At 41.7% G+C, this 27,827-nt stretch overlaps 1 protein-coding gene and 1 non-coding gene across 2 annotated transcripts in view; one reads left to right on the top strand and one right to left on the bottom strand.

Moving 5' to 3' along the window:
• Nucleotides 1-14,783: 14,783 nt before the first annotated feature.
• LOC119627757 (U7 small nuclear RNA) lies at nucleotides 14,784-14,845 on the bottom strand. The gene has a single exon (XR_005243992.1). It is a non-coding gene; the product is annotated as a U7 small nuclear RNA (small nuclear RNA).
• Nucleotides 14,846-26,932: 12,087 nt separating this feature from the next.
• SEPSECS (Sep (O-phosphoserine) tRNA:Sec (selenocysteine) tRNA synthase) overlaps nucleotides 26,933-27,827 on the top strand; it is a 36,606-nt gene continuing 35,711 nt past the window's right edge. The window contains exon 1 of the mRNA XM_008017733.3: nucleotides 26,933-27,173. Coding sequence (XP_008015924.3) covers nucleotides 27,060-27,173 — 114 coding nt within the window. The 5' untranslated portion in view covers nucleotides 26,933-27,059. The remainder of the gene's footprint in view (nucleotides 27,174-27,827) is intronic.

Below are 27,827 nucleotides of genomic sequence, written 5' to 3' on the forward strand. Positions count from 1 at the left end.
CATAGAATTTTCCTGGATTGCTGAATAATTTGCCAACCAGCTTTTTGCCTCCTCCTGTGTTCACTTTTACTTCACCTGGACGTCTCCTAACATCCTGAGAAGGAAATGTTTCTAAGCTATAAAGAACTTGGAATGTCTTTTTCAAAAGTACATTTTTCAACATTCAAGGAATTTCAAGAAATGTACTATTTGCCTAAGGGTAGATGATTTAAAAGATCTCTCTTGTGATGCCTTCAAATAAGTTGGTGATTGGAAAGCTGATACACGAGTAGAAGGCATTATCATTCTACATTGATGTTTCAGAGGAGGAAGCCAGTTAGGGGAATATTTTCCTCCCTAACATTTTATCCCTGCTGAAATAAGTCAAAATACCCAATGTTCTTTGTATTCAAAGGTGACACTGGTACCAGCACGACTGTCAGCTGCTGTCAATCCTCGGCTTCTAGAAGCAACGTCACGGTGCTTTAACTTGCTTTTCAGTTTGCTCAGCATGTCATTGAAGCATCACCTTTACTCATCTCTTCCAAAGCTCGCTGTTAACCACATTGCACTATTTCAGCAGGAAGTCAGCGAAATACTTAAAAGCTAGTGGCCAGCCTCCTTCTTGTTGAGCTAGAAGCCTGTTTTTCAAAGAGCAGTCCTCAGAGAGACAGTGTCAACATGTCCTGGGTGCATGTGACACTGCAGATTCCTGGACCTTGTTCCCAGACCAACAGATTCAGAAACTCGGGGAAAAGATCAGGTAATGTACATTTTAAACAAATGCCCCTGGTGATTCCTCTGCAATGATGGCTAAGACCTTTGAGTTGAGGGCTTTTGCAGTCACCAACTATAGTTTTGTTGAGCCTGCGTATTCATTTACACACAGGGACATCAACAGTCTGCAGAAGCCAGTTCCCAGAAATACACCTTAGTATCTCCACAAAAGGGAGGTCTGTTCACATGATTCTAATCTTCCCAGAAGACTCTCTGACTCTTACATATATTATGGCTTATATTTGGAAAATGTCCCACTTGCAATTAAGTATACCTTTCCAAATGGCTACGTAGATCCTGAATAAAGAGAACACATCAAATTCAAAATGCTAACATACATTAAAAGAAGAGGAGCTTGAGTAGTGAGAATAGAATTATAACCTTCAACAGAAAGGGGGGAGAATATCCTTAGGTTGGCTGATACACAGGCAAGAACTATTTCTGGTATATGTCGAGAAAATAAAAATAAGTGCAACATGTTGGGCATCCTTTTTAAACAGGTAGATGCCCAGCCCTGCCCAGGGCAGGTTGCACTTCCTTTTCTGGCTGGCTAGATACAGTGCCACTGGCTCAGGGCTCCTTTTCCATTTGCATTGATTCTACAACCAAGATAGCACTTCTGCCCAGTATGTTTTTTAAACTTTTTTTTTTTTTTTTTTTTTTTTGAGACAGAGTCTTGCTCTGTCACCCAGGTTGGGGTGCAGTGGTGTGATCTTGGCCCACTGCAACCTCCACCCTTGGGTTCAAGTGATTCTCCCACCTCAGCCTTCCGAATAGCTGGGATTACAGGCACCCACCACCATGCCCAGCTAATTTTTTGTATTTTTATTAGAGATGAGGTTTCACTATATTAGCCAGGCTGGTCTCAAACTCCTGACCTCGGGTGATCCGCCCATCTGGGCCTCCCAAAGTGCTGGGATTACAGGTGTGAGCCACTGCACCTGGCCAATTTTTTTTAGTTTTTGATTTTTGAAAAATTTATAGTTTTGCTGGAAATTGCTATATAGATGTATTCCACATACCCTGCACCTAGCTGCCTGAATGGTAACCTCTGGCACGACTACAGCACAGGAACAGAGCCAGGAAATTGACACTGCTTATTGGTACAATCTACAGAGTGTATTCAGATTTCACCATTTTTATATACACTGTGTGTGTGTGTGTGTGTGTGTGTGTGTGGGTGCAGCTCTGTGCAATTGTATCACATGTATACATTAGTATAGCCACTACCACAGCCGAGCTACAGAAGTGTTCCATTACCACAAGGCTCCCTCCCTTCACAGCCATACCTAGCCCTTTCCACCCATCCCTAACCCCAGCAAAGGCTAATCTGTTCTTCACCTCTGTGATATTCCACAATTATTTTTAATAGCATTTTAAAGCCTTGAGGCAACTTCCAACCATGTTGAGCTTCCTGCCTGGACTGTCCAAGTTGTCTCTCAAGGTACCAATTACTGTTTTGTTAGTGCTCTAGTTACAAAGTTGCATAAATTTTTAGTGGTCTGACTATAATCCTAATATTCCTGAAAGCAGTCTTTTTAATGTTCGTTTTTGCTGAGTGTGTGTTTTTCAGCAACATCTATTCTGCATCACCGCAGAAATATTTGTTTAGTGGCTGAAACATAACAGAGGTTCATTTATTTCATTCACAGAAGAGTCCAAGGAAGATGTTCTGTCTGACAAGCATTTTTTCTTTTTTTTTTCTTTTGCAGTATTCTTGTCATAAACTTTCAAACCAGCTGGGTGCGGTGTCTCACGCCTGTAATCCCAGCACTTTGGGAGGCTGAGGTGAGTAGATTGCTTGAGCTCAGGAGTTCAAGACCAGCCTGGGCAACATGACAAATCTTGTCTTTACTAAAAATACAAAAAATTAGCTGGTCATAGTGGCTTGCACCTATAGTCCCAGCTACTTGTGGGGCTGAGGCAGGAGGATGACTTGAACCCAGGTGGTTGAGGCTTCAGTGAGCCAAGATGATGCCACTGCACTCCAACCTGGGTGACAAAGTGAGACCCTGTCTCAAAAAAAAAAAAAGAAAAAAAAAAAGACCAAAAAAACCCCAAAACCATAAACTTTCAAACATGTTCTTTGTTATCAACTTTGAACCTAAACCTAATATCATTTTAAAAAATTACACTATACAATCTGTATTTTCGTTTTAACAGATGATATCATCAATCAGTCATCATTAAAGAGCATTTCTAAACCATTTAGATTTTAAGACATTTCTAGATGATGATGATGACTGCATTTTATAGAACATATCTGTCTCATTGCCACCACCACACATGCCTTTCTCCATTCTTAGAGATTCCTTTTATGCAGAGGCTACTCTCCCGGCTCTCTCCAGTCCATCTCTTACTCCCATCCTTTCCCCCCAACCGGTCCTTTTTTCTTCCTTCTTTTTGGGGAAGGCAGGGGTGAGACTGCCCTGGGCCACAACTGGCAATGGATAAATCTGGCTAATTCTGACTGCTATAGAGGAAGCTCATTTGGCAATGTCTCTAACTTAGACTTTAACAGTGATAACGATGATATCTTGGCCTCTATCTGCGTCATCATTTGTCTTATTTCTTAATTGGTTCAAAACCTGGATGGGAAAAGCAATTTTTATTTACTGGGGTCTACTCAAAGTTCCCAAGAAAACACAAACACACACACACACACACACACACACAGAGTTTTGTGATGATACAATTCAAAGGATAAGGGTGGCTTTTGTTTGTTTGTTTTAGTAATGCAATGGTAGGGAGCAGGTGGAAAGGAAGGGATGTTGAAGCAGCTAAAGAAGTGTTTTTAAAAAATCTAAGCAGAGTAGAAAGAATGAGGTGAGTGCTCAGTGTGGATTCTGTTTTTAGGATAGGACAGTGCCTCTCAAACTGTGATCATGACAGAGAAATACCTGGGGATGTGGAAATTCCTATTACGATCGCTAGATCTGGAGTGGGGCCCAACTTCCATGTTTCCAATAAGCTGCAGGTGACGCTGATGCCTCTGGTCCACAGACAGCACCTAGAGCTACAAGGCTGTAAGACATCACAAATCACTACCTTTTGCAGGCAGTAATCACTTGTCAATCTATTTATCTATTTATTTATTATTATTATTTTCTGTGAGGAGGAGGGATAGAGAAAGGAAGAAGGGAAAAGGAGAGTAAAAAAGGAAGGGAAAAAGGAGGGGGAGCTCGACCTATTTATCTTGAAGCAAATTTATGTGAATAATTATTTTGCTTAATCAAATATTTAGAATGCTCCAGTTTCCTAAATGTACATCCATCTGGATGGCATTTTATACCTGCCTATGTCACTCATCTGCCCCCACTTCTAATGCCCACACCCCCATTTTCAGCAAGCTTTCACTTCTTTCACAACCTATCCCAAAATGTAATGGCTTAAAATGACTACCATTTATTTTGGTCACAGTTCTATGCGTTACAGTTTGAACAGGGCTCAGCTGGGCTATTCTACTGGTCTTGACTGGGCTTGCATGTGAATCTATGGGCAGCTACAGAGAGCTGGATTGTCGTGTCTCTGGCAGTGCTGGCTGTTGACTGGGATGTTGGAGAGGACTGGGTCACGTGTTTCTCAGCATCACCTGGCTAGAGCAGGCTTGTTCACATGGTGACAGAAATGTGCCAAGTACCGTCAGCCCTCTGTATCCATGCGTTCCGCATCTCCAGTTTCAACCAACTGCAGATAGAAAATACTCAGGAAAAAAACTAGTCTGTACTGAACCCGTATACATTTTTTCTTGTCATTATTCCCAAACAATTTTGTATAACAACTATTCACATAGCATTTACATTGCATTAGGTAACATAACCAATCTAGAAATGATTTAAAGGATGCAAAAGGATGTGCATAGGTTATATGGAAACACTGCAGTATTTTATATAAGAGACCAGTGAGTACATTGACTTTGGGAGGTCCTGGAACCAATTGCCCATGGATACGGAGGGATGACTGCACATCCTTGGAGTCAGCCCAGATGTGCAAGCCCTTTGGATGCCTCTACCTGAATCACATTTGCTACTCTGCCCATCCCAGTGGTCACAGATAGTTGCATAACCAAGTCCAGAGTCAGAGTGAGACAGGATTGCCTAGGGGCGTGGATGCTGGGAGCAGGAAGCATTTGTGGCTGCTTTTGCAATCAGACTATTTCAGTTGAAATTGGCCTTTAACGCCTGTCACAGAAAGGCCTATCAGGCTTCTTTTTATCGCCACCCTATTCCTCCTACACTTTCCTCCTCCTGGAACCCCTTTTCTACCTCTCTTTGGACAGAGCCCTAGTCTACTTTTTTTTTTTTTTTTTTTGAGACAGGGTCCTTCTTTTGCCCAGGCTCTGGAGTGCAGTGGCGCAATCATGGCTCACTGCAGCCTTGAACTCCTGGGCTACAGTGATCCTCCCACCTCAGCCTCCAGAGTAGCTGGGACTACAGGGATGTGCCACCATGCTTGGCTAATCTTTTATTTTTTGTAGAGATGGCGTTTCACTATGTTGCCCAGGTTGATCTTGAACTCCTGGGCTTAAGTGATTCTCCTGCCTTAGCCTCGAAAAGTGGTGGGATTACAGGTGTGAGCCGCCACGCCTGGCCACTATTATTTATTTATGCTAATTACTTTATATATTTTTAATTCCATGTCAAGTGGGTTTTCTTACTGACTCCTTACAGATGAGGAAAATGAAGCACAGAAAGGTGAAGTAACTTGTCCAAGATCACACAGCTAGGAAGCTGCATAGCCAAGATTTGAACTCATATTTCTTGAACTCAAGAGGCTGGCCTTTTCAAGTAGTCTTATAATTGAAAACAAATGGTTACAAATGACCCACATGCAGACAATGAAGAATTGGCCAGAGAGTGTGTGCTTGCCCACTTGTTGGGACAGCAAATCAGGCTTTAGGGGTAGAAGAAGATCTCAGGGTTCATGGGTTTCTGGGTCTACGACTAGATTTGGACTCAGATCTTTAGGGTCACAAATTTTTCTCAGTTCTCTTAGAGATAATCGGGCTCTGTTGAACGGAATCATTGTAATCAGTCTCACAAGAGGCTAAAAATTTAAAAAGAGACTAGAATGCTAATTTATTACTGTCTATGGATTTAGAGAAGTAAAAACCACAGCAGCACAGATGTCAGATGGTCAGAATGACCAACAGGGAAACTAAGTTGAGATGAGAAGGTTGCAGAGTGAGTTTATTTCCTGCCTCCTTGCAAAAAGGATTTCAGTCCAATGCAACGGGAGCTGCTATTTTTAAGGAATACAGTCACCACTGAGGCATGGTGAGTCACTCTCAATTAAAAGGCTGTATCTGCCAAACAGGCAGGAAGACTCATTGAGTCATCAATGCTCTATCTCTCTTGGACAATGCTGGAGAAAGTATTTTCTCTCAACTCTTCATTTTCAATATTCCATTAAAACATCAGTATCAGGTTTCACTTTATTAGCTTGAGATGGTGAAGTTGCTCTATTGACTCTAATTATTCCCTGCCCAACATTACAGTTGCAGTTGGTGCAGCTATCACCAGGGAATGGCAATGCCTCAGGTTTAATTATGTAGGAATGGGGTGATTGGTCAGTCTTTACATTGATGTAAATAATTTAGGAAAAGTAACACAACCAAGTGAAGCGAATGATGCTTTTTCTAGAAAAAAATATTCTCACTTATAAAAAAATGTAGTATACAGTTGGGATTGTGAAGGAAAAAAATGCGAAAATCTGGAGTAAGAGTCAAGATTGAGGGCAGGAGAAAGAAATGCCTCAAGATGTCTTAACTTCCCAGGGATTTAATTCAGGGAATGGGCTGTTAACAAAATCACTGGAAGGTCTAAGGGTATGGGCTTTAGACTAGGTTTCTAGAAATGACTCCCAGAAAAAAGCAGAACTGACCCACCAGAAGAGCTACTACCTCTGAGGCCACCGCTAGGGCTACTGATTTCAACTGTGAGACTGTGTTCCTGTATCAGGAAGCCACACTAAATAAGCAGCCTGCCTTCAAAATGGGTTTCAAGATGTAACCTTGAAGCAAACCGTAGAAGCCTTTTCCCTTAGCCTTCAAAAAAATAAACTCCACATCCTTCTCTTTCTCACCGCATACACTACCTCCACATTTCGATAATGGTAGGCTAGTATCTAATTATGTGCCTTCTTAGAAGTTCCTCGGGCTAATCTTGAGATGGGCAGACCAAGCCTGGAGACCCAGCTGCAAAATTCCAGAGATTATCTCAAGGTGGCTAGTGAACCACCCAGCCATTGTGGAGATGATGTCAGCCCACGCTCCAGGTAGAATGAGACCCAAGATGGCCGCTGGAATGAGACACGTGGACATTGTATTCAGCACAATTCTTGCATGCCTTCCATATCAAGTTTCCCCTTTTTAATCCCTTGCCCCTTGTCTTTCCCCACAAATTCGAATTGGTCACTTTGGATGGGAATCCAGCCACTTCCCCATTACTAATTTTGGTTAATAAAGTCACCTTCTTTCCACCAGACCTCACTCTTGTTGAACTCTGCAGGCAACAAGCAACCGGATCTGCATTTGGTTACAGCGCTGCTCTTCACGCTTCCTCTAGACATGCAGAAGGCTGGAGAATGGATGCAGAACGGCTGAAAAGCCTCATGTTCCTACTACCTTGTTTGCCAATGACAACAAAGGCTTGTCATGGAACAGGAAGTTGGCCTCCACCAGATCCACCTTCCAAATCTCAGTTGAGTATAATCTAATGGCCAAACTTTATTTGTTTCTGGAATGCTAGTTGGGAGGGAGCCTGGATAATATAATTTGTCGTTTTGTAGCCCCTGGTATGGTCGGTTGGAAGGAGTTGGAGGGAGCCAGTCCACACTCTCCACACATCTAGGATCAAGTGGCTTATTCGCCCCCATGGCTACGACTAGCTGTCTCAGTTGTGATCACGAGCCCTCACATTTGACCCTCCCTACCACGTGGTCATTGCCTTCCCTCTTTATTATTAACCCCTTTCATAGAAGAATCAGCTGAAGCCTAGAGGTGTGGGATATTTTGCTCAAACCTATGCTGGAGGAAGAAGGGGAGCCAGGCTTGGAACTCCATCTGTCTGATTCCAGAGACTGCACTCCCCACCAGTACTTGATCCTCCCCACAGCTGCTCTCTCTCCAAGTCAAAGGCCCATGAAGCTCTCCCTCACTCTGTTTCAAGCGGCAGCAAGCCCCAGGCTCCAGCCCTGTTCACAGACTCCCGACGGATCTCCTGCAGCTTTTCTCTTGCTCCTGCTTTTACCGGAAATTATAACTATTTCAGCAGTTTTAGTGCTTGGAGGAAGCTTTCGCTACCTACCTCTCCTCCCTCTGGGGACAGGATGCTTTACTCATCCCAGGGAAGGCCTTAAATTACCTTCTGCTACATCCACAGATTTTATTTCATCTCTCTCCATTAGAAATAAAGACGAAGGCAAGACCATGGTTTCTGAGTTTTCTTAGTCTCCACAGAATATAATTACTACATTTTTTTTCTTTTTCTAATCACAGGAGACTTCTCTCAGCAACCTAGTTACTGATTCTATTACTCCCTCACTCTCCACTTCCAACTGCTCTTTGAAGCGGCTTTGGTAGGGAAGTTATTTCGCTTCAAGTTGTTTAAGAGGCCTCATTAATGAGGTTGATGACAGTCAGATCCTGCCATGCCTCTTAAGAGACTTGTCATTTCCTCTACCCTAAACATTGTAAAACAAACGCGGGTGGAATGGTAAAGCAATGTGGTCATTATTTGTCTATTTGCATCCACCATGGGAAAACATCTCCTTTTCAATTTAAATACTCTCAAAACATGAGGTGTTGCCTATTTGTTGCTGGTCCCTGCTCTCTCTCTCTCCTGTCTCCACATCTGGGTTCATTTAGTAACCATCAAAAGAAAAGCAACCCTTGGGATCCATTATTATCATTTATCCATCCAAATCTGTGAATGCTTACTATGTGCCAGGCACTGTGCTAAGTGCTCAGAAGAGTAGGTGAATAGGGTTCCTGTCTTCCAGATGCTTCCAATCCAGACATTACACAAGCAATCAACTCATAAAATAATTTAAAGTAGGTGCCGGGTGCGGTGGCTCACGCTTGTAATACCAGCATTCTGGAAGGTCGAAGCGGGAGGATCACCAGAAGTAGGAGTTCAAAACCAGCCTGACCAAACACGGTGAAACCCCTCTACTAAGTACACAAAAATTAGCCTGGCGTGGTGGCAGGCACCTATAATCCCAGCTACTCAGGAGGCTGAGGCAGGAGAATCGCTTGAACCCAGGAGACAGAGGTTGCAGTGAGCTGAGATTGCACCACTGCAGTCCAGCCTGGGTGCCAGGGTGAGACTATGTCTCAAAAAAAAAAAAAAAAAAAAAATTAAAGTGAATATATAGGGCATTTCCTCAAAACTAGGTTCCTACTTAGACGAAGTAGAAAGGAAAGGCTTCTCAGAGAAGCTGACGTTTACACTGAAGGAAAAGGAGAAAGCTGCCATGCAAAATGAAGAGAACATTTGGGACAGAAGGCACAGCATATAGGAAGGTGGGAAAAGAAAAGGCTGGTGTATTGCAGGTCTGCAAGGAGGCACTCAGGGTGGAAGCCCATTGGCCAGAGGGAGGCTGATCCTCGAGATCAGTGGGGCCAGACCTTGCAGGGCTTTATAGGTCAAGGAAAGGAGTTACGATCGTATGCTCAGTGTGATGAGAACCGTTGGAGAAGGGGGGAAGATGTCTACTCAAGGAATTCTCACGACTGAGTGAGGAGTGGACTGGAATGAGGGGATGATGGCAAAGAGGATGCAGAGGGCACTGCACTTGCCCAAGAGGAGCAGACAGAAGCCTGGACTAGGTGGTGGGGAGTGGAGAGGGGGAGGTGGGGGACATGAGATTTGCTGATAGCTGAGATGTGAGTGGTAGTGAAGCGGAGGAGTTAATGACGCCCTCTGCTTTTTCAGATGCTGTTTGGGGCTCAGCAGTGAGGAATCCTAGCACCAAGATGGTGGGGGTGGGGGTTAACCACCATAGGGGGGTTAATGGGCCTTATGACTTAAGAATATGCCTCTTGGCAACCTACCTTTTCTCCCCTGTGGCTATATTCTTGTAATGCCATCCACTCCTAGTAGATAGAGGCTGCATATTTACCTGCCTCAAGTCTAGAACTTGAAATGCCTCTTGAATCTGACAGTATCGAGGAGTGGTTAAGCACAGTCCTGGAGCCAGGCAGCCTCATCCGAATCCTATTTCTCTTGACTATAGATATAATCTCATCTGGCTTCTCTGAGGCTTGGCTTCTTTAGTTGTAAATTAGTGTGAAGATAATAGTACCTACCTCGCCGGGTTGCTGGGAGGATTGTATGAACTCCTGCAAGGGAAGTCCCTGTAGCAGTGCCTGGCACACGGGCTCAGTGTTAGCTCATATTAGGGTAAATCACAGGGGACCAGGTACTTTTGAGCTGCCTTTATTTCACTCTACACCCACCCTTAAAACAGGATTTAATGCTTTAAGGCCTGCTCCAAATAGATCCAACCCCAGACTGGATTCACAAGACAAGTCTGCCTTACTAAGTATTTCATAGGGAGTTGGAAGTGGGGGTTTCCTCTAGACTGCACAGTGTTTCATTTCAAAATCCCTAATGAAAATCTGGCAGCCAGGCATGGTGGCTCATGCCTGTAAACCTAGAACTTTGGGAGGCTGAGGTGGGAGTATCGCTTGAGGCCAGGAGTTCAAGAAGAGCCTGGGCAACATGGTGAAACCCCATCTCTACAAAAAAAAAAAAGCAAAAATTAGCCGGGCATGGTGGCGCATGCTGGTAGTCCTAGCTACTGAAGAGGTTGAGGTGGAAGGATCACCTGAACCTGGAAGGCAGAGGTTGCATTGAGCCAAAGATCTCACCACTGCACTCCAGCCTAGGTGATAGTGCCAGAAAATCTGGCCCCTTCTTCCCCTCTATTCACTTGCAACCGTATGGACCCCTCCCCACAGTTTCCTCTTCCAGTTTTTCTGGCCTCTGGGATTAGACCCCCCTTCCCAACTCACTCTTAGTCTCTTCACAGAATCCAGCTTTACTAATTCTCTCCTTGTTTTCTGCTATGGTCTGAATATGTCTCTCCCAAACTCGTATGTGAAATCCTAACCTCCAAAGTGATGGTATTAGGGGGTGGAGTCTTTGAGAAGTGAGCAGGTCAGAAGGGCTGAGCTCTCATGAATGGGATTAGTGCCCTTAGAAAAGAGATCCCAAAGAGATTCCTCTCCCTTTCCACCATGTGAGGATACAGAGAGAAGATGACCCTTTATGAACCAGGAAGTGGCCATCATCAGACACGGAATCTGCCAGGGCCTTGATTTTGGACTTCTGAGCCTCAGTAACAGTGAGAAATACATTTCTGTTGTTCACAAGCCACTCAGTTTATGATATATTGTCACAGCAGCCTCTAACAAACTGAGACATTTTCTATTTCCTAATTTCTGATCTTATCTTTATTATTTGTTTTATTTAATTTCCTCTGGGTTTATTTTCCATTCTTTTAAAAACTTCCCAGTGTATATTTTCCATTATTTTACCAACTCTTGAGATGAAAATCTTAACTCATAAATGTTTAGCTTTTCTTTTCTCTTTTCTGTTACATGCTTTTAAAATTATGTTTCCCACAAGCATGATTTTGGCTGCCTCTCATAAATCTTGATGTGTGGTATTTTCATTATCATTCAGTTGAAAATACTTTATAATTTGTATTGTAACATTTTCTTTGACCTATGGATTATTTAGAATATTGCTTAATTTCTAAATAAGCCTTGCCTGTGTTACTGATTTCTAGCTTAGGTGCATTGTGTCAGAGGATGTACTTTATGTGATTTTACTGCTTTGAAATTTGTTGTGACTTGTTTTATGTTATGAACCAGCATATAGTTAATTCTGGTACATATTCTCAGTGAGCTTGAAAAGAATATTCACTCTGCAGTTATTGGGTACAATGTTCTAGGAATGTACATTAGGTCAAGTTTGCTAAACATGGTATTTCTGTATCTTTACTAATTTTTTCCATTAACATATTCTATCAGTTTCTAAAAGATGTCTTATAAAATTCCACTATGATTGCAGATTTGTCTATTCTTCCTTTTAGACTTTTCATTTTTTGCTTTATGTATTTTGGAACTATATTACTAAGTGTATACAAATTTAGAATTATTATATCTTCTCATACAATAGTTGATAATAGTAAATTAAACCTTTTGTCATTATGTAGTATTATTTTTCATGGTTAGTAATGTCATTTATCTTAAAGTCTACTTTGTCTAAAATTAATAATTTATGTTAGTTTTTTTTTTTTTTGAGATGGAGTCTCGCTCTGTTGCCCAGGCTGGAGTGCAGTGGCATGATCTCGGCTCACTGCAACCTCCACCCCTCCAGGTTTAAGCAATTCTCTGCCTCAGCCTCCGGAGTAGCTGGGATTACAGGCACATGCCACCACGCCCGGCTATTTTCTTTTTTTTTTTTGTATTTTAGTGGAGACGGGGTTTCACCATCTTGGCCAGGCTGGTCTTGAACTCCTGACCTCGTGATCCACCCGCCTCGGCCTCCCAAAGTGCTGGGATTACAGGTGTAAGCCACCGTGCGTGGCTATGTTAGCTTTCTTTTTGCTAGTATTTGCATGTTACATCTTTTTCCATTATTTTACTTTCAACTTTCAATATTTCTGTAGCATTTTGTTTTAGTTACATTCCTGGTTAAAACAATATATAATAAAAAATTTTTTCCCATAGTTTTATTGAAGACTTGTTTTTGTTTGTTTGTTTGTTTTTTGAGACGGAGTCTTGCCCTTGTCACCCAGGCTGGAGTGCAATGGCTTGATCTCGGCTCACTGCAACCTCTGCCTCCCAGGGTTCAAATGATTCTCCTGTCCCAGCCTCCCGAGTAGCTGGGATTATAGGCGCCCACCACCACGCCCAGGTAATTTTTTGTATTTTTGGTAGAGACGGGGTTTCACTATGTTGGCCAGGCTGGCCTCGAACTCCTGACCTCAGGTGATCCACCTGCCTCAGCCTCCCAAAGTGCTGGGATTACAGGTGTGAGCCACCACACTGGGACATTTTAAAGAATATAAGTGATTTGCCAGATTGGTAACATCCTGGGATTTCTATGTTACTTTGTAGAAGATCTTAATATAACAACCTGCTGCTCTTCAGGTTATTAATAACCTAGTCTTAATGTTTCTTAGCCTTAGCATATGTGAAAAACTATAAATTGTAAATTGCTATACACATTTACATCATCTTGTATATGTAATTGTTTTTGTCTTAAAAAATCTAGTCGGATAATCATTGTCTTCTAATATGAATATTTTGCTTACTTATATTTAATTTGGTTTCTATGTATTCAATCTGTTCTGTTTCTTTTTCTTTCTTTCCTTGCTTTATTTTGAGCTGATCATTTTTTACTTTTTCCGTCTCCCTGTGTCTGAAAATTATGCAATCTTTTAGCATTCCTTGAGTGGTTACCATAGAGATTACAAAATAAATTCTAGATATGCAAAAATCTAGTATCAATTGGTTCTTTTACTCCCTTTTCAGATAATACACACATTTTGGGAACAATACTTCCCAAACCTTAATATGCATATGAATCACCTAGGATTTTGTTAAAACAGAAATTCTGATTCAGTGATAGTTCTGAGATGCTGCCTTCTAATAAGCTCTATGAGCCACTCTATGATTGGAAAGCCTTCAGAACACTTTACTCTCTTTAGCTCCTCTCTACTTAAATGCCAATAATGTCCTTTCTCTATATTTTAAAACCTACAACACATTACTGTAATTTTTTATATAGGTAATATTAATCTAGATTCGCCCACTTATTTATTTATTGAATGCATATTTTTTGAAATGGAGTCTTGCTCTGTCACCCAGACTGGAGTGCAGTGGCACCATCTCAGCTCACTGCAACCTCCACCTCCCAGGTTCAAGCAATTCTCCTGCCTCAGCCTTCCAAGTAGCTGGGACCACAGGTGCCCAGCACCACACTAATTTTCTTATTTTTAGTAGAGATGGAGTTTCACCATGTTGGTCAGGCTGGTCTGGAACTCCTGACCTCAAGTGATCTGCCCACCTTGGCCGCCTAAAGTGCTGGGATTACAGGTATGAGCCACTGCACCCAGTCTCACCCACATACTTACCATTTTTATTGTTCTTCATCCCATCCTGCATCGTTGATATTTTGGGTTTTTGTTGTTGTTGTTGTTTGCTTTTTGGGTTTTTTGTTTGTTTGTTTGTTTGTTTGTTTTGAGACAGGTCTCACTTTGTCACCCAGGCTGGAGTGCAATGGCATGATCATGGCTCACTGCAGCCTCGACCTCCTGGGCTCAAGCAATCCTCCCACCTCAACCTCTCAAGTAGCTGGGACCACAGAAGTGCACCACCATGCCTGACTAATTTTTGTATTTTTTGTAGAGATGGGTTTTTGCCATGTTGCCCAGGCTGGTCTTGAACTCCTGGGCTCAAATGATCCACTCACCTTGGCCTCCCAAAGTGCTGGGATTACAGGCATGGGCCACAGTGGCCAGCCTTTGATATTTTGGTATTTCACATGGAACCATTTTTCTTTTGGCTTAAGAATACCTTTTGGTATTTCTTTTAGTGGAGTTCTGCTGGTGAAAATTCCGTTTTTGCCTGAAAATGTCTCTAAACTTTTAATTTTGAAATATTTTTTGATTTACAGAGACAGAGCAGAGGATTCCTATATATCCTTTACTCTTTTTTTTCTAATGTTAACATCGTATTTACTGTAATACATTTGTGAAAACTAAGAACTCAACATAGTTACACACTCTTGAACATACTTCAGATTTTATTTGTATTTCTCCACTCATATTTTCTTTCTGCTTCAGGATCCAATCCAGGATACTGCATTACATTTAGTTATCATGTCTCATTAGTTTCCTTTGGTCTGTAATAATTTCTCAGTCTTTTCTTGTTTTCTATGACTATGACAGTTTTGAGACATACTAGTCAGGTATAAATAGCCAGGTATTTTCTAGAGCATTTTTTTTAAAGGGGCTCTTCGACATAAACTGGAAAGCCTACTAGACAAATTCTGAAAGATCTGTAACACTCTAGAACATTTTTCAATTGGAGTTTGTCTGTGTATTAATTTGCTAGGACTGCCTAACAAGACTGGGTGGCTTAAACAACAGAAATTCATTTCTTCATAGTTCTAGAGACTAGTCTGAAATCAAGGTATCAGCAGGTTTGACTTCTTCTGAGGCGTCTTTCCTTGGCTTGTATATGGCTGTCTTCTCTTTCTGTCTTCATGGTCTTTCCTTTGTGTGTGTCTGTGTCTAATCTCCTCTTATAAAGATACCAGTTATATTGGATTAGGAACCCATGCTTAGGACCTCGTTTTACCATAATTACCTCTTTAAAGGCCGTATCTCTATATACAGTCACATTCTAAGGTACTGATGGCTAGGAGTTCAACATATAAATTTTGGGGTGACACCAACATTCAGACCATATCATACACCTTTCCATGCTTTGAAAGCATGCTTTTTTTTTTTTCCATTTGTGCAAGATATGTCCCAGCATAGTGAATTCTAAATTGGCAGTTATTTATTTCAGCACTTTTCTTAGTTCATTGCCTTCTGGCTTCCATTGTTTCATCTGTGTTCCATATGTTTTTTATTCTCTTACACTCTCTTCTATATTTCCATCTTCATTTTTAACTTCTATGCTTTATTCTGGATAGTTTCTTCTGGCTATCTTTCGATTCAGATTTGAGGGTACAGTAGAGTATTTGTTGAGTCTAAGTAGCCTGAGTGACCGAGGACATCCACGGGGGGCTGGGAGGATAAGCTCAGGTGAAAATTCAGGGCTTACAGAAAAAATCTAGATTCTTCAGACTGGCAAGGGAAGCCTTTTGACATAAGACTCTAGTTTTACTTTGCAGCTTTCCCCCCTATGATTTAAGACCAACCAGTTAGACTCATATCTTTGTGAAATACATCTTTATTTCTGATTCCAAACTGAAATAATTTCCTCCTTTGAAGTGCTGATTTCCCCTTGTCTCTACTGAGCTAATCCTCAAAGTTTTGGCTTACGTGCCCCTTATTCAATGAAGCCACTTTTGATCATTTTAGACCAGTGGCACAGGGACTCCTGCAGGCTACTTAATGTATGTTAGCTTATAGTGTTAGTTATCTCGTAATGTTTATGCCTTGTTTTTCAAATGAATAATAATACTCGAAGAAAAGGTATGTCTTGTACCTTTCAGCACCTAACACCTTAGCCTCAGTACTTAAACCCGTGTTTGGCACATATTATGTTAATAAATTTATATTGATTGATTTTGTTTTCCTTTGTCACTCTCAATGTACTAGAGAGAGATCCTCTAGCTACATACACGATGCATTTTAGCTTTCGGTCACTTTTTTTTCTTTTGCCCAGGCTGGAGTGTGGTGGCAAGATTTTGGCTTACTGCAACCTCCATCTCCCATGTTCAAGTGATCCTCCTGCCCCAGCCTCCCAAGTAGCTGGGACCACAGATACAGGCCATCATGCCCAGCCAATTTTTGTATTTTTGGTAGAGATGGGCTTTCACCATGTTGTCTAGGCTGGTCTTGAACTCCTGAGCTCAAGCGAGCTGCCTACCTCGGCCTCCCAAAGTGCTGGAATTTACAGGTGTGAGCCACTGTGGCCACCCTTGGTTACTTTTAATTTTATGGAAGGTGCAGAAATAAATGAAGACCATGCAAATGAGAGCAGCTAGAGGCTGTTTATTCAGAACTGGCTATAGCAGGGGGATCAGTCATTGTCATTCATATTTGGCAGAAGCTCAAAGACAAATGAGGACAAGGGGAGTGGAGAAACTTTATGATAGAAAAAAGGAAAGGGTTAGGTATGTGCCATATGGAGGCTGTTGGCACCAAGAAGCTGGAGGCAGGTTAACTAGAAATGGGGCATCCTATGCAATTGGTTTGGGGAGCACATTTGGCTTTCTTTGGTTGGTGCTGAGTTGGAAATGGAGGCGAAATAAAGAAAGCTGGTGGTTACAGGCCAAGTCCTAATTGTTTGGGGATGATCACTGCAGAGTATGGTTTGGCTTCCTGCTGGTTGCTGCAGAGGTTATGGGTCAGAGTTTTATTATCATATCGCCTGGCTATTGCTCACCTGTATATTCAGTCCCTCAGTCTCCGTTTTGGCCACTGTCTCCGTTTTGGCCACTTGGAAGAGTGTGACCAGTTGAAGGAAGGCTAGTGATCCAGATCTCCAGATCTTGGGGATTGTTTAGTCGCCTCCACAATCAATCTTATTGTGAGATCTTTTGGACTTTTTTGTGTCTTACCATTATGGTGATAATCTGGTAAGAGGGTGCCTGTACAGAAGAATTTAAGACTCTGGATAGAATGCAAAGGGCCTCAGGTTGAAGCATCTTTTTAGATTAACATTTCGATTGTATAGAATTCTAAATTGCTTCTTTAGTTGTGAAATGTGAACCCAGGGATTGACTTCCTGGAGTTTAATTGTTGTGTTTGCTATTAACACTGCTAGATAAGGCTACTTTCGATGAGGTTCAAGAACAGTTTCTTTCTGTTATCATTTCCAAATACATAAAATTTCCTGTTGAAGATCATGAAGAGGCTGTTTAGGAAGATGTTGTGGGGATACTGGCATAATGATCTTGGTGATAGAACTGGGTATGGTACATGAGTTCCTTGAAATATTTTGTCATTTTTGTGTGCAGTAGGACAGAGTCTATTATCTAAAGTGAAATATCTCAATGCATGGGTCTTCTAGTTACCAGTTCTCAGGGGAATATATTCCCAAGGGAATAATGAACCATGTAACCATAAAGGCTAGTGAAAGCGGGAGTAGCTTTGGTGAAGGGAGCTCAAAGATTTCTGAAAGTTCTGCTAATTTAAATTTAAGAATGCCATTGGTTTTTTTTAACCTGTCCAGAAGATTGTGGGTGGCAAGGATAGTGTAGTTTGGAGTAAGGCGTAGTTATTTTATAATAGTTCCCATAAAGTGTTTGCTTTAGTCATTTGATATAAAAGTTGTTATGCCCCAGGTTGGAAACATAAAACCATGCAGCTTTTTTAGAGACTGTAAGGACCGTAGCTTTTTGGCAGAAAAATGCTGCAGTCTACTCTGAAAATAGACATACAATAAAAACATTTTAAAAATCCATTTGAAGCTGTGCAAAAGGGTGTTGAGGCCTTGGTTCTTGGCCATGTCTCACCTTTACAGATTATTCAGGATTATGTGTTGACAGGTGACACATGACTCCAAAATAACCTCAGCTGTCTTTTTCAAGTTTCCCAACTAATGTCCATATAAGGGAGTAGGCAATTTGTCTGTGCCATGATGAGCAGTTTTCATGGCGAAATTAAGCTAACTTCCATTTGAAGTCATCTGATGTCACCAAACCACTGTCTTGGGAATTCCAGCGATGACGCAAACAGATATTTTTCATTCTTCCTTTTCAAAGATTTGGCCTAAACATTGATATTTTATTTTATTTTATTTTGAGATGGAGTTTCACTCTTTCACCCAGGCTGGAGTGCAGTGGCGTGATCTCAGCTCACTGCAACCTCCGCCTCCCTGGTTCAAGTGATTCTCCTGCCTCAGTCTCCTGAGTAGCTAGGATTACAGGTGCCTGCCACCACACCTGGCTAATTTTTGTATTTTCAGTAGAGACAGGGTTTCGCCAGGCTGGTCTGGAACTCCTGACCTCAGGTGATCCACCCACGCCCAAAGTGCTAGGATTATAGGCATGAGCCACTGCACCTGCCAACATTGATATTTTATAATTGTCTCTTTGGATACCTCCAGAAATTTATCCTCTGAGGGCTGAGATAGGATCATATACTGGTTAAGTCTGCTTGTTTGTCACAATGAGCTGCTAGAGCATTTCCTTTAAGTTTCATATTTTCTCTTTTTGCATGAGCATTTACATTATAATGACCACCACTCAAAGGAACAGGAGTGCATCGAAAAGTACATTAACTTGTTGTCTATTTTTCTGGGAGTTTCGGTAGAGATGAGAAACTCCCCACTTTTTTTTCTCAAAGCATCTCAAAGTCATGTACTATTCCAAAAGCATATTTGCTTTCTGTACATTTGTTTACTCTGTGGTCTTCAACTAATTGACAAGGTGTAATACATGCATTATGTTCTGGCATTTGTGCTGACTTTTACCCAGGTAGAGAACACTATATTCTAAAGAGAAATTAGTCATACCATAACCTGCTTGATAACCTCCAGTATCAGTTTTCGTTTCTGAGATGGGATCTCGCCCTTCACTCAGGCTGGAGTGCAGTGGCATGATCATGGCTCACTGCAGCCTTGATCTCCTAGATTCAAGAGATCCTCCTGCCTCAGCCTTGTGAGTAGTTGAAACTACAGACATGTACCACCTTACATGGCTAATTTTCTTTTTGTAGAGACAAGATTTCACTCTGTTGCTCAGGCTGGTCTTGAACTTCTGGGCTCAAGCAATCCTCCCACCTCGGCCAGTTTCAGTTTTGAGGTATGATCCATTAACAAATAGTATTAGGTCAGGGTTCTCAGTGGGAGTCCCTGATAAATATGAATACAGAAAATTTCCTAGCTAAGGTGAGACTATTGTGAGGCTCCCTTTCTGGTTAGGGGCAGAAGAGTGGCAGGATTCAGGGTGCTGCAGTAGTGAATGGTAATGTGAGAGGGAGAGTAGCAATATCCTAAGAAGTTAATCAGCTGGCTTAAAAGTGTTGTGTGTTTTCAGTCAGTAGTAATATCAGTACTATATGAGGGGCCATGAGATCAAGTGGGGAAACTAGAACTATTTCAGCAGAAGTATGGATACGTAATTTTTGTTTTTTTCTTAATTGCAGCTTTCAACACAGATAAGAGGAAAGCCTTTACAACCAGATCAAAGGTAAGGCTATATATAGTAAGTCATGAGTTTTGATGGTTCCCATCAAGTTGAGTTAAAACTCCAAGGGCTTATCCATATAGCTTATGCATAAATAGACCAAAGGGATTTTTGTAGTTAAAGATGCCCAGTGAAAGAAGCTGTTGAAGAACTTTCTTCAGGCTGCAAAAAGCCTATTCCAAGTTTGGGTTCCCAGAAGAAAAAGTCTCTTCCTGAGGTCTGAATCAAGTCATAAAGGGATATTACGGTCTCAGAAAATGTGTATGCAATATCTAGTTAAACCTAGTTAAGTCCTATCAACTGTCATTTAGTGAGAGGTCTAAAATAAGTTTGGATAATCTTTTGCCTAATGAGAGAATGTTTTTCCCTCCTTAGACACACCATGTCCTAAATAATGGATTGTACTTTGGAAAAGTTGAAATGTATCTGTTGAAACTTTGTTCCTTCTCTGTTAAGGCTGAGAGCAAGTAAATGGAACCCTTTTACAAGTTTTCTTGTTCTCTGAATAAAGTAGATCATCTACATATGATATCAGAACTAAATCACAAGAGAAATTCAGATCTTTTAAGAATTGTTTGAGGAATTGGGAAAAACAGGAGGGGGCTTCAATAAAACCCTGGGACTTGATTGTCCAGGTATATTGTTATTTTCTCCAGGTGAAGGCTAAAAGGTATTGACTGCCCTAGAAGTGGTCTAGAGGCACATCCAAAAAAGAAGTAAATAAATAAAAAGGCAGAACAAAAATACACTACAGTGAAACAAGTGGCTTCAGGTAGAATTGATGCCAAGATGGTATCTGAGTTAGGTACTACTGGGAAGCAAGGAACAAAAATTTTGTTGATTATCCTGAGGTCTTGAAAAATGGATATTCTCACTTATTTGGTTTCTTTACTGGCAAGACTAGAGTGTTACAATCGCTAGTGCAGGGTATGAAAAGACCATTAGATATAAGGCTTTCAAATATAGCTTTGAAATCTTCCTTTGCTCTGTCTTCAAGGGATATTGGGGATGATTGGGTAACAGTTTGGTACAACCTATCTTCTCTTTGGTTTCTACTCCAGTTATTTTTTTCTATGTCTGTGGACTTTTAAGGCCACAGAATGTCAGGTACAGTGTCAAGACCTTCATGCGGGGGTATGCATCAAACATAATGCAGGAGGCAAAGGTATATCCACAGTAGGCACAACTTGATTATGAATAGAGGAGTCTTCTGGAACTTTAAGAAATAATTCCTCTCTTGCACATTTAATATTATGATTCCATTTGCAAAGAGGAGGCTATTAAATTTGCAGGGGTAGTTTCACAGACCAGGAAGGGATATTTTCACTCAAGGGCCCAGGGGTTACAATTAAGGGCTGGGAGATAGAAAAAAAATCTGTGGGTTGAGAGACCTACCACTTGTGTATATGTTTACTCTGAGGAGGAAGCTCAGCAAAGGTGGTGAAGTTTAATGCAGAAAGAGCAGCACATGTACCTACCAGGAATTGATGAGATTGACCATCTGTCTTCATTCATTTATGCTACTGTGACAGAATACTGGGTAATTTATATAGAACAGAAATGTATTTCTCATGGTTCTGGAGGCTGGGAAGTCCAAGATCAAGGCGCTGGTATTTGGTAGTTTGTTGGGGGCCTTCTTGCTACGGTACTCACATGGCAGAAGGTGGAAGGGCAAGTGGGGGCAAATGTGTCCTCACATGGCAGAAGAGAAAAAAGAATGAACTTACTCTGTGAGTTCTTTTTATAGTTGCATTCATTCATTCCTGAAGTAGAACCCTCATGACCTAAATATCTCCCATTAGTCCCCATCCCCCAACACATTTGCCTTGGGGATTAAGTTTCTAACATATAGATTCTGGGGAACACATTCAGACTATACCATCATCTATACAGTTAATTCACTTGAGTGTTTAAGAGCAAAGCAGGATACTGGGAGCATTTTTCTTCTTCTGAGAGCACTCTCATTGATTGGAATTGAGGGATTTTTTTTTTGTCTTGGTTTCTCTTTTATAAGATAGGACAATCTTTTTTTCTGGTTTACAATATCTGTAAGTGTCCTTGTCAAAATGGCTGATGGGAAGAGGGCCACTTAGCTGTTTGATCTGTAAGACCATAGTTTATTTTGGGCCTTGTGTCGTTTTTATTCTAAAGCCCTTTCAAAATGTTCTGAGAGGTGTTTAGTTCAGGTAAAGAGCTATTTTCCATTCTAATTTCTACTTTTGAATTAGCCTTCTAGTTTTGGATTTAACTCCATTGACAAAATAAGACGAAAGGGCTGCTGTTACACTGGCACTGTTGTTAACTCCTGAATATTGTCAGGAGGTATGTTATAGTCTATCCTGAAAATCTCCTATAGTTTCATCTTTTCTCTGTTTGCATTACTGAATTATGATACAACAGATTTTTATAGAAAACGTTTGGGATATTGCTTTTAGGAGGCTTTGTTCTACTTTTCAGGGCGTTGTTTTTTTCGTGTTTTTTTTTTTTTTCCATACTCTAAGTTTATTGGGGAAAGAGCGATCCTTGTAGATCCCTTCTCATGTCGGTCCAATTAGCTTTTCCTTAAATCCAAGATTTAACACCTGAGGATCTGGCCAATATATGTATACATTGATATATTTAGGTTAGGTAACCCTGAATCATATGCATTCAAATGAATCCTAAGTTCTTCTATAAATAGTTGCTGGTCTTGTTTGGAAGTAGGGAAATCCTTGATTATTGCTCTTAATTCATCTTGGGTGCAAAGTTTAAATTCTGCAGCTGCCTGCATACCTGGCTTTTGAGGGGAGACGGATCTTTAGAAGCAATTGACATTTTCGAGTTTTAGGAGAGTTATTGGGACAATGCAGGAGGCCTGGACAAGAGGAAGAGAAGGGGGGTGTTGATGGAAGTGAAGAAAGAGAGATATCAGAAGGCTAAGGGATAAGAGGGACATCTGGATATAGGAAGCCAACCCAAAGGGGAAGATTTACTAGGAAATGTGTCTAGTTTGTTGTTGCTTAAGTTGTCAAATTGCTTATTTGCTTTAGCCAAAGCATCTTTTAGTGGAATAATTCTTGAATCAGAATTTCCTTTGGAGGCCTCTGTGTACCACTCAAAACCTGTTGCCCATCACACCTAAGAAATCTTAATTCCCTTTCTTTTCTAAGTTGCCCATCAAGTAAAACATTTTGTCAAGTCAAGTGTTTCCCAGAGTGGCCATTGAAGGCCCAACTCCGCATTGACAAAGTTATCCCACTTAGAGAGATAGGCACAAGCATTAGGATTGTAATGAGAGTATATATAAGCAGCAGCAGTTTTTCCTGGTAGAGAGGATTTAGATTTGGAGCACCCCATGAATGCTGGCTATGGTGTTGAAAGTTATGCTCGTGCTTATCCTGTCTCAGCCCCCAGCCTGATTTTTGCCCCTTTTGAACACAGACCGGACAATCTGTGCCCCCTGGCAGGCAGAATATCAGAATGACCTCTTTCTTTGGATCAAAAGCAAGCCCTCAGAACAAAAAATCAAGATGAAGGGAGAACTTCCTCCAGTTTTATTGGTGACCCACAACAAAATTTGTCCAAATGTATGTAGTCTGGTGAGAACTGCAAACTCATCGGTCTGTGAAACTGGCTTAAACAACAGGGTTGTAGGGCCCATGGCCATGTTCTACCGTATGATTCTCCTTCTTACGGAAAACAACACTTTTAGATAGCACAATTCAAAATAGAAGTACAAAGGACAGCACCAAGGATGAAAAGGAATTGCCTGATTCCACTAAGGATGCAAATAGGAACCAGTAACAAAATCTGAGTACCAGACTTCAGATGAATAGCTTAGGAACTCAAGGTAAACAGGGAGGAGTTCCAGGCCAGCACTGACTTACCATGTTGGCATGGACTTGACAAGCCATAGGCAACAAGGCACAAGGAGCCCCTGTGGGCACCACAAGTGTCCAAAGACTGAGGTCCACTGCCATGGACAGCACAGACCCTGTCTCAGTGAAGTCTCTGGGAAAACTGGAAATTCAGAGCTTGCTAGAGAAGGGAGTCAGTCACCATCATTGGCATTTGTCAGAGTCTCAAAGGCAGGCAGAGGAGTGGGAAAGCTTTATAGTGAAAGATTCAGGTATAGGGAAGAATTCAGGTGTGCCAATTGGAGGTGTTGGCAAGGAGAAGCTAAAGGTTGGCTAAGTAGAAACAGGGCATCTTATGTAATTTGTTTAAGGAGGATATTTGGCTTTCTCTAGTTGGTCTTAAGTTAGAAACGAGTAATAAAAGAGAGAAGCTGGCAGTCATTGTCCAAGTCTTAACCATTCTTGGCTGATTGCTGCAGAGGTGGTGGTTTGGAAGGTTAGTTGCTACAGAGGTTGTGGGTGAGAGTTCTGTTATCATATATGATCTGGCCATTGTCCATTTGTATAGTCAGTCTATCAAGGGGAAGATGTCATTGAGCAATTATCTCTCATTTAATCATCGTAACTGTCTCTTCCATATCCCTATTTTACAGATGAGGAAAGCAAAGCTCAGGAAGTTCGAGTAATGTATTTAAGGTTATACAACTAGTGACACTAGCAGAATTTAAACCTGTGTGTTCTGGACCTATTTTAAATGATGCCTCATCTTGTAAAGACCATGAGGTTATTTTGATGTTGCCCTATTAAAAATAGTAATTACATACTATTATTAGTGATTACATACTATTTTAAATAGTAGTTACAAACTATTTACTATTTTAAAATAGTAATTACATACTATTTTTAATAGATAGGCAACATCAGAATAACCTCATGGTCTTTACAAGATGAGGCATCATTTAAAATAGGTCCAGAACACACAGGTTTAAATTCTGCTAGTGTCACTAATTGTATAACCTTAAATACATTACTCAAACTTCCTGAGCTTTGCTTTCCTCATCTGTAAAACTGGGATATGGATAAATACTTGTTGGATGACTGAATGGATGAAAGTAATTTTAGAATACTTCTCTTGAAATTGCTTCCAAAGCTGGTATCTTTTGAATACCTTTAATGAATGCATATCTTGACAATGATTAATTTTTGGAAACAGACAAACATTTTCCTGAAGATGGTGAATAAGGTGAGAGGACAAGCTGGCTCAAAAACCTGGTGTGTCCGTTCAGTAATGAGGTTAATTTTGGGATTTTTGCACATTTTGCATGTGATTGACAAAGCAGCTTTGAAGGCTTTTCCAAAGACAAAGTTGCAAAAATAGTTGCATTTTGAGAATAAGAACTCAAGTTTCCAAAAGTTTGAAAGATAATACTCATTTTAGAAAGAAAGCTAAATTCTTGTTGTTTTGTGGTTTACCTGTTTAAAGTAGTTAAATAGTCTATGTCATTCAACAAATATTTATCAAACACCTATTATGTATTTAGTGCTGTGCTTTGAACACAGATATCAATATAGCCCTTGTCAACCAGGGGCTCACAGTCTAGTTGAGACAGAAAATTAACAATTGAAATGCAATTCAACAAGTACCATAAATACACTGATATATATTAATAGCTGGATGCCTTGGGAACATGCAGTAGAAACAGTGATGAGCTCGTGCATGTTGAACGACTGACTTCTAGGGGAGTGGGTTGGAGGGTAAGGGCCTGATTTGCAGTGTTTACTGATTTCCATGGCGTAAATGCTTCCACCTTGGCCAACGTGACATCATCAAAAGGGGAGTTGGAAGATGTGCAGTAGTATAACATTATATTGAATTTCCACCATATAGATAAAATGCATGTAAATAACCTGAAGAGCATAGATAATAGTAAAATGTAAAATAATTAGGAAGTGATGAATTTTGAGTATTTTTACTTTGGCTTTTAATACAATATTTGAGTGGCTGTATTTAAAAACTGGCTCACAAAATTCCTGGACATTTAACAATCAGCTCTTGCAGGTGAGTGTGAATCAGTGCAAGCGGGCATACCACCAGGTGAAAGCAATGTCAGGAATTACTGTAGGCTCACATAAGATGAAGATTGTAAAGAAACTGAAGGCAGGGATCTCCAGCAGTGAACCTCTAGGTTGTTGAATTGTTACAGGACTGCCAGGTTCCTATGTCAGCTGTGCAGGAACAGACCAATACTCCGACAGCAGGCTTGCAGCAGAGAAAGAGTTTTAATAATCACAAGTTACAAGCCAGGAAACAGGAAGAGTTCTCAAGCTTCAATTCGTTTCATCAAGGGGTTCTAGGCTAAGGTGTTTAAGGGGATTTGTGGAGGGTGAGGGGCTGGAAAATTTGGGGTTATCGATTTGTTGGGGTAAAGGAGATGAAATCATCAGGATGTGACAATTGCATTCCTCCATGAATCAGTTTTTTATTGGGCCTTCCAGACAAGCTGGCATCCTTAGTTTTATTGGTATGCAGGACCTAAAGAAGCAATGCAAACGAAAGCTTATCTTCTCACAATGTCTTAGATTTTATCTATAGAGCAGAAAAAGAATGAAATGTCTTGTTATAGGCGCCACATTCTCCTGGGGGTAGTAAATTAAGTCGGCCATACTGCAAACTGGCTTAATAACAGCAGCTGTAAGCCTAGTTGGATTTTTTTCCCTCCCTTAATCAATTTTACAAAATGTTCTTGGGGATAGTTTCAGAATGGTCAAACTAATTCATTAATTCAATATCAATTTCTTTTTTTAGGCCCTACTTTATGCTGGGCACTGTTTTAGGTGCCCGGGGGAGGGGGGCACCGCAGCAAAAACGGAGGCCCTGCCGTTAGGTTAGAGAGTTTACATTCATGGGTGCGTGTGCGTGTGTGTGTGTGTGTGTGTGTATAAACAAACGTCTGGCATGTCACGTGGTGAGTGGTAAGTGCTATGGCTAAACATTCAGTAGTACAAAGGGGAAAAGGAGTGGGGCACTGCTATTTCCTATGGGGTTGTGTGGCAGTAATAAGTGTGGAAATGTATCAAAGTAAAGATTGAAGGTTCTGGCATCTGACAAACAGTTTGAATAAGGTGGAAGCACAGATCCTGCACAGATCTCAACCATCCAACAGGACTGGAACACAGAACTTAGAAAACCCCACGTACCTAGTTTTCACTCTGGTCGCCCGGTCTGCACAAGTGCAAAATCCTTTCTTGAAGTTCCTATTAGGAACACCAGGGTTTAACCAGACCAATCAGCTGCAGCAGGGCGGGGCTAATTTCAGTACCTCCTTTGTCTGAAGTCACCTAAAAGCGCGGACTCCATCGCGCATGCTCAAACACGCCAACTTCCTCCTGGAGCGCCGAGACGGTCTGCGCATGTGCAGAAGCGATAAGTTTTTGTGTGTGTGTGTGTTTTTTTTTTTTTTTTTTTTTGTCCCAAGGCGTTGCCGTACATTCCAGGAGGCGAGTTGCATTCTGGTTCCGTCGTGAGTCTGGCGTGTGGAGCTGGTGCTCCCGCTTATTCGCCACTGTCGCCACCGCTGTCATGAACCGCGAGAGCTTCGCGGCGGGCGAGCGGCTGGTGTCACCGGCTTACGTGCGGCAGGGCTGTGAGGCCCGCCGCTCGCATGAGCACCTCATACGGCTGCTTCTGGAGAAGGTACCGAGCTGTCGGTCCCCTCCCCAGCCGCCGCGACCCCAGGGCTCTGGCTCCGCCCGCCGTTCCCGCTGGTGCTGCCCCACCGGCAGCTCTTTGCTGCTTGAGACTAGTCCCAAGTCTGTCTTAGCTTGGCTTGCCCTAGCTGACCGACTGCGGTCTGTGCCGTCTCAGCCTTGCCAAAGCCAGTGAAAGCCAAAGGGTGTTCTTAGGAGGGGGCGTTGGGGTCGGGGTTTTGAGTCCCGCTGTTTCTAACTTCGGGATGCGGAAGTGAGGGAAAGTCCCAGGGTACTTTTTTATTCGCGGAAAGGGCAAAGTTCGCACCTCCATCTTTCACCACGCTCAACGACTCAGAGCACATGTGGTGTTTGTAGACCACTGTATGCTAACTCGAACCACGAGGTTTCTGCCGAACCTCACAGCTCTGCCTCCTGCCAGCGTTCCTGAATTTTAATTTCATTAAAAGTTTTGTTGTGTTTTATTTTTTGAGTCTTGGCTCTTTTGCCCAGGCTGGAGTGCGGTGGCACGATCTCGGCTCACTGCAAGCTCCGCCTCTCGGGTTCACGCCATTCTCCTGTCTCAGCCTCCCGAGTAGCTGGAACTACAGGCGCCCGCCACCACGCCTGGCTCATGTTTGTATTTTTAGTAGAGACGGAG

This window comes from Chlorocebus sabaeus, chromosome 27, assembly GCF_047675955.1.
Source record: "Chlorocebus sabaeus isolate Y175 chromosome 27, mChlSab1.0.hap1, whole genome shotgun sequence".
Lineage (NCBI taxonomy): Eukaryota > Metazoa > Chordata > Mammalia > Primates > Cercopithecidae > Chlorocebus > Chlorocebus sabaeus.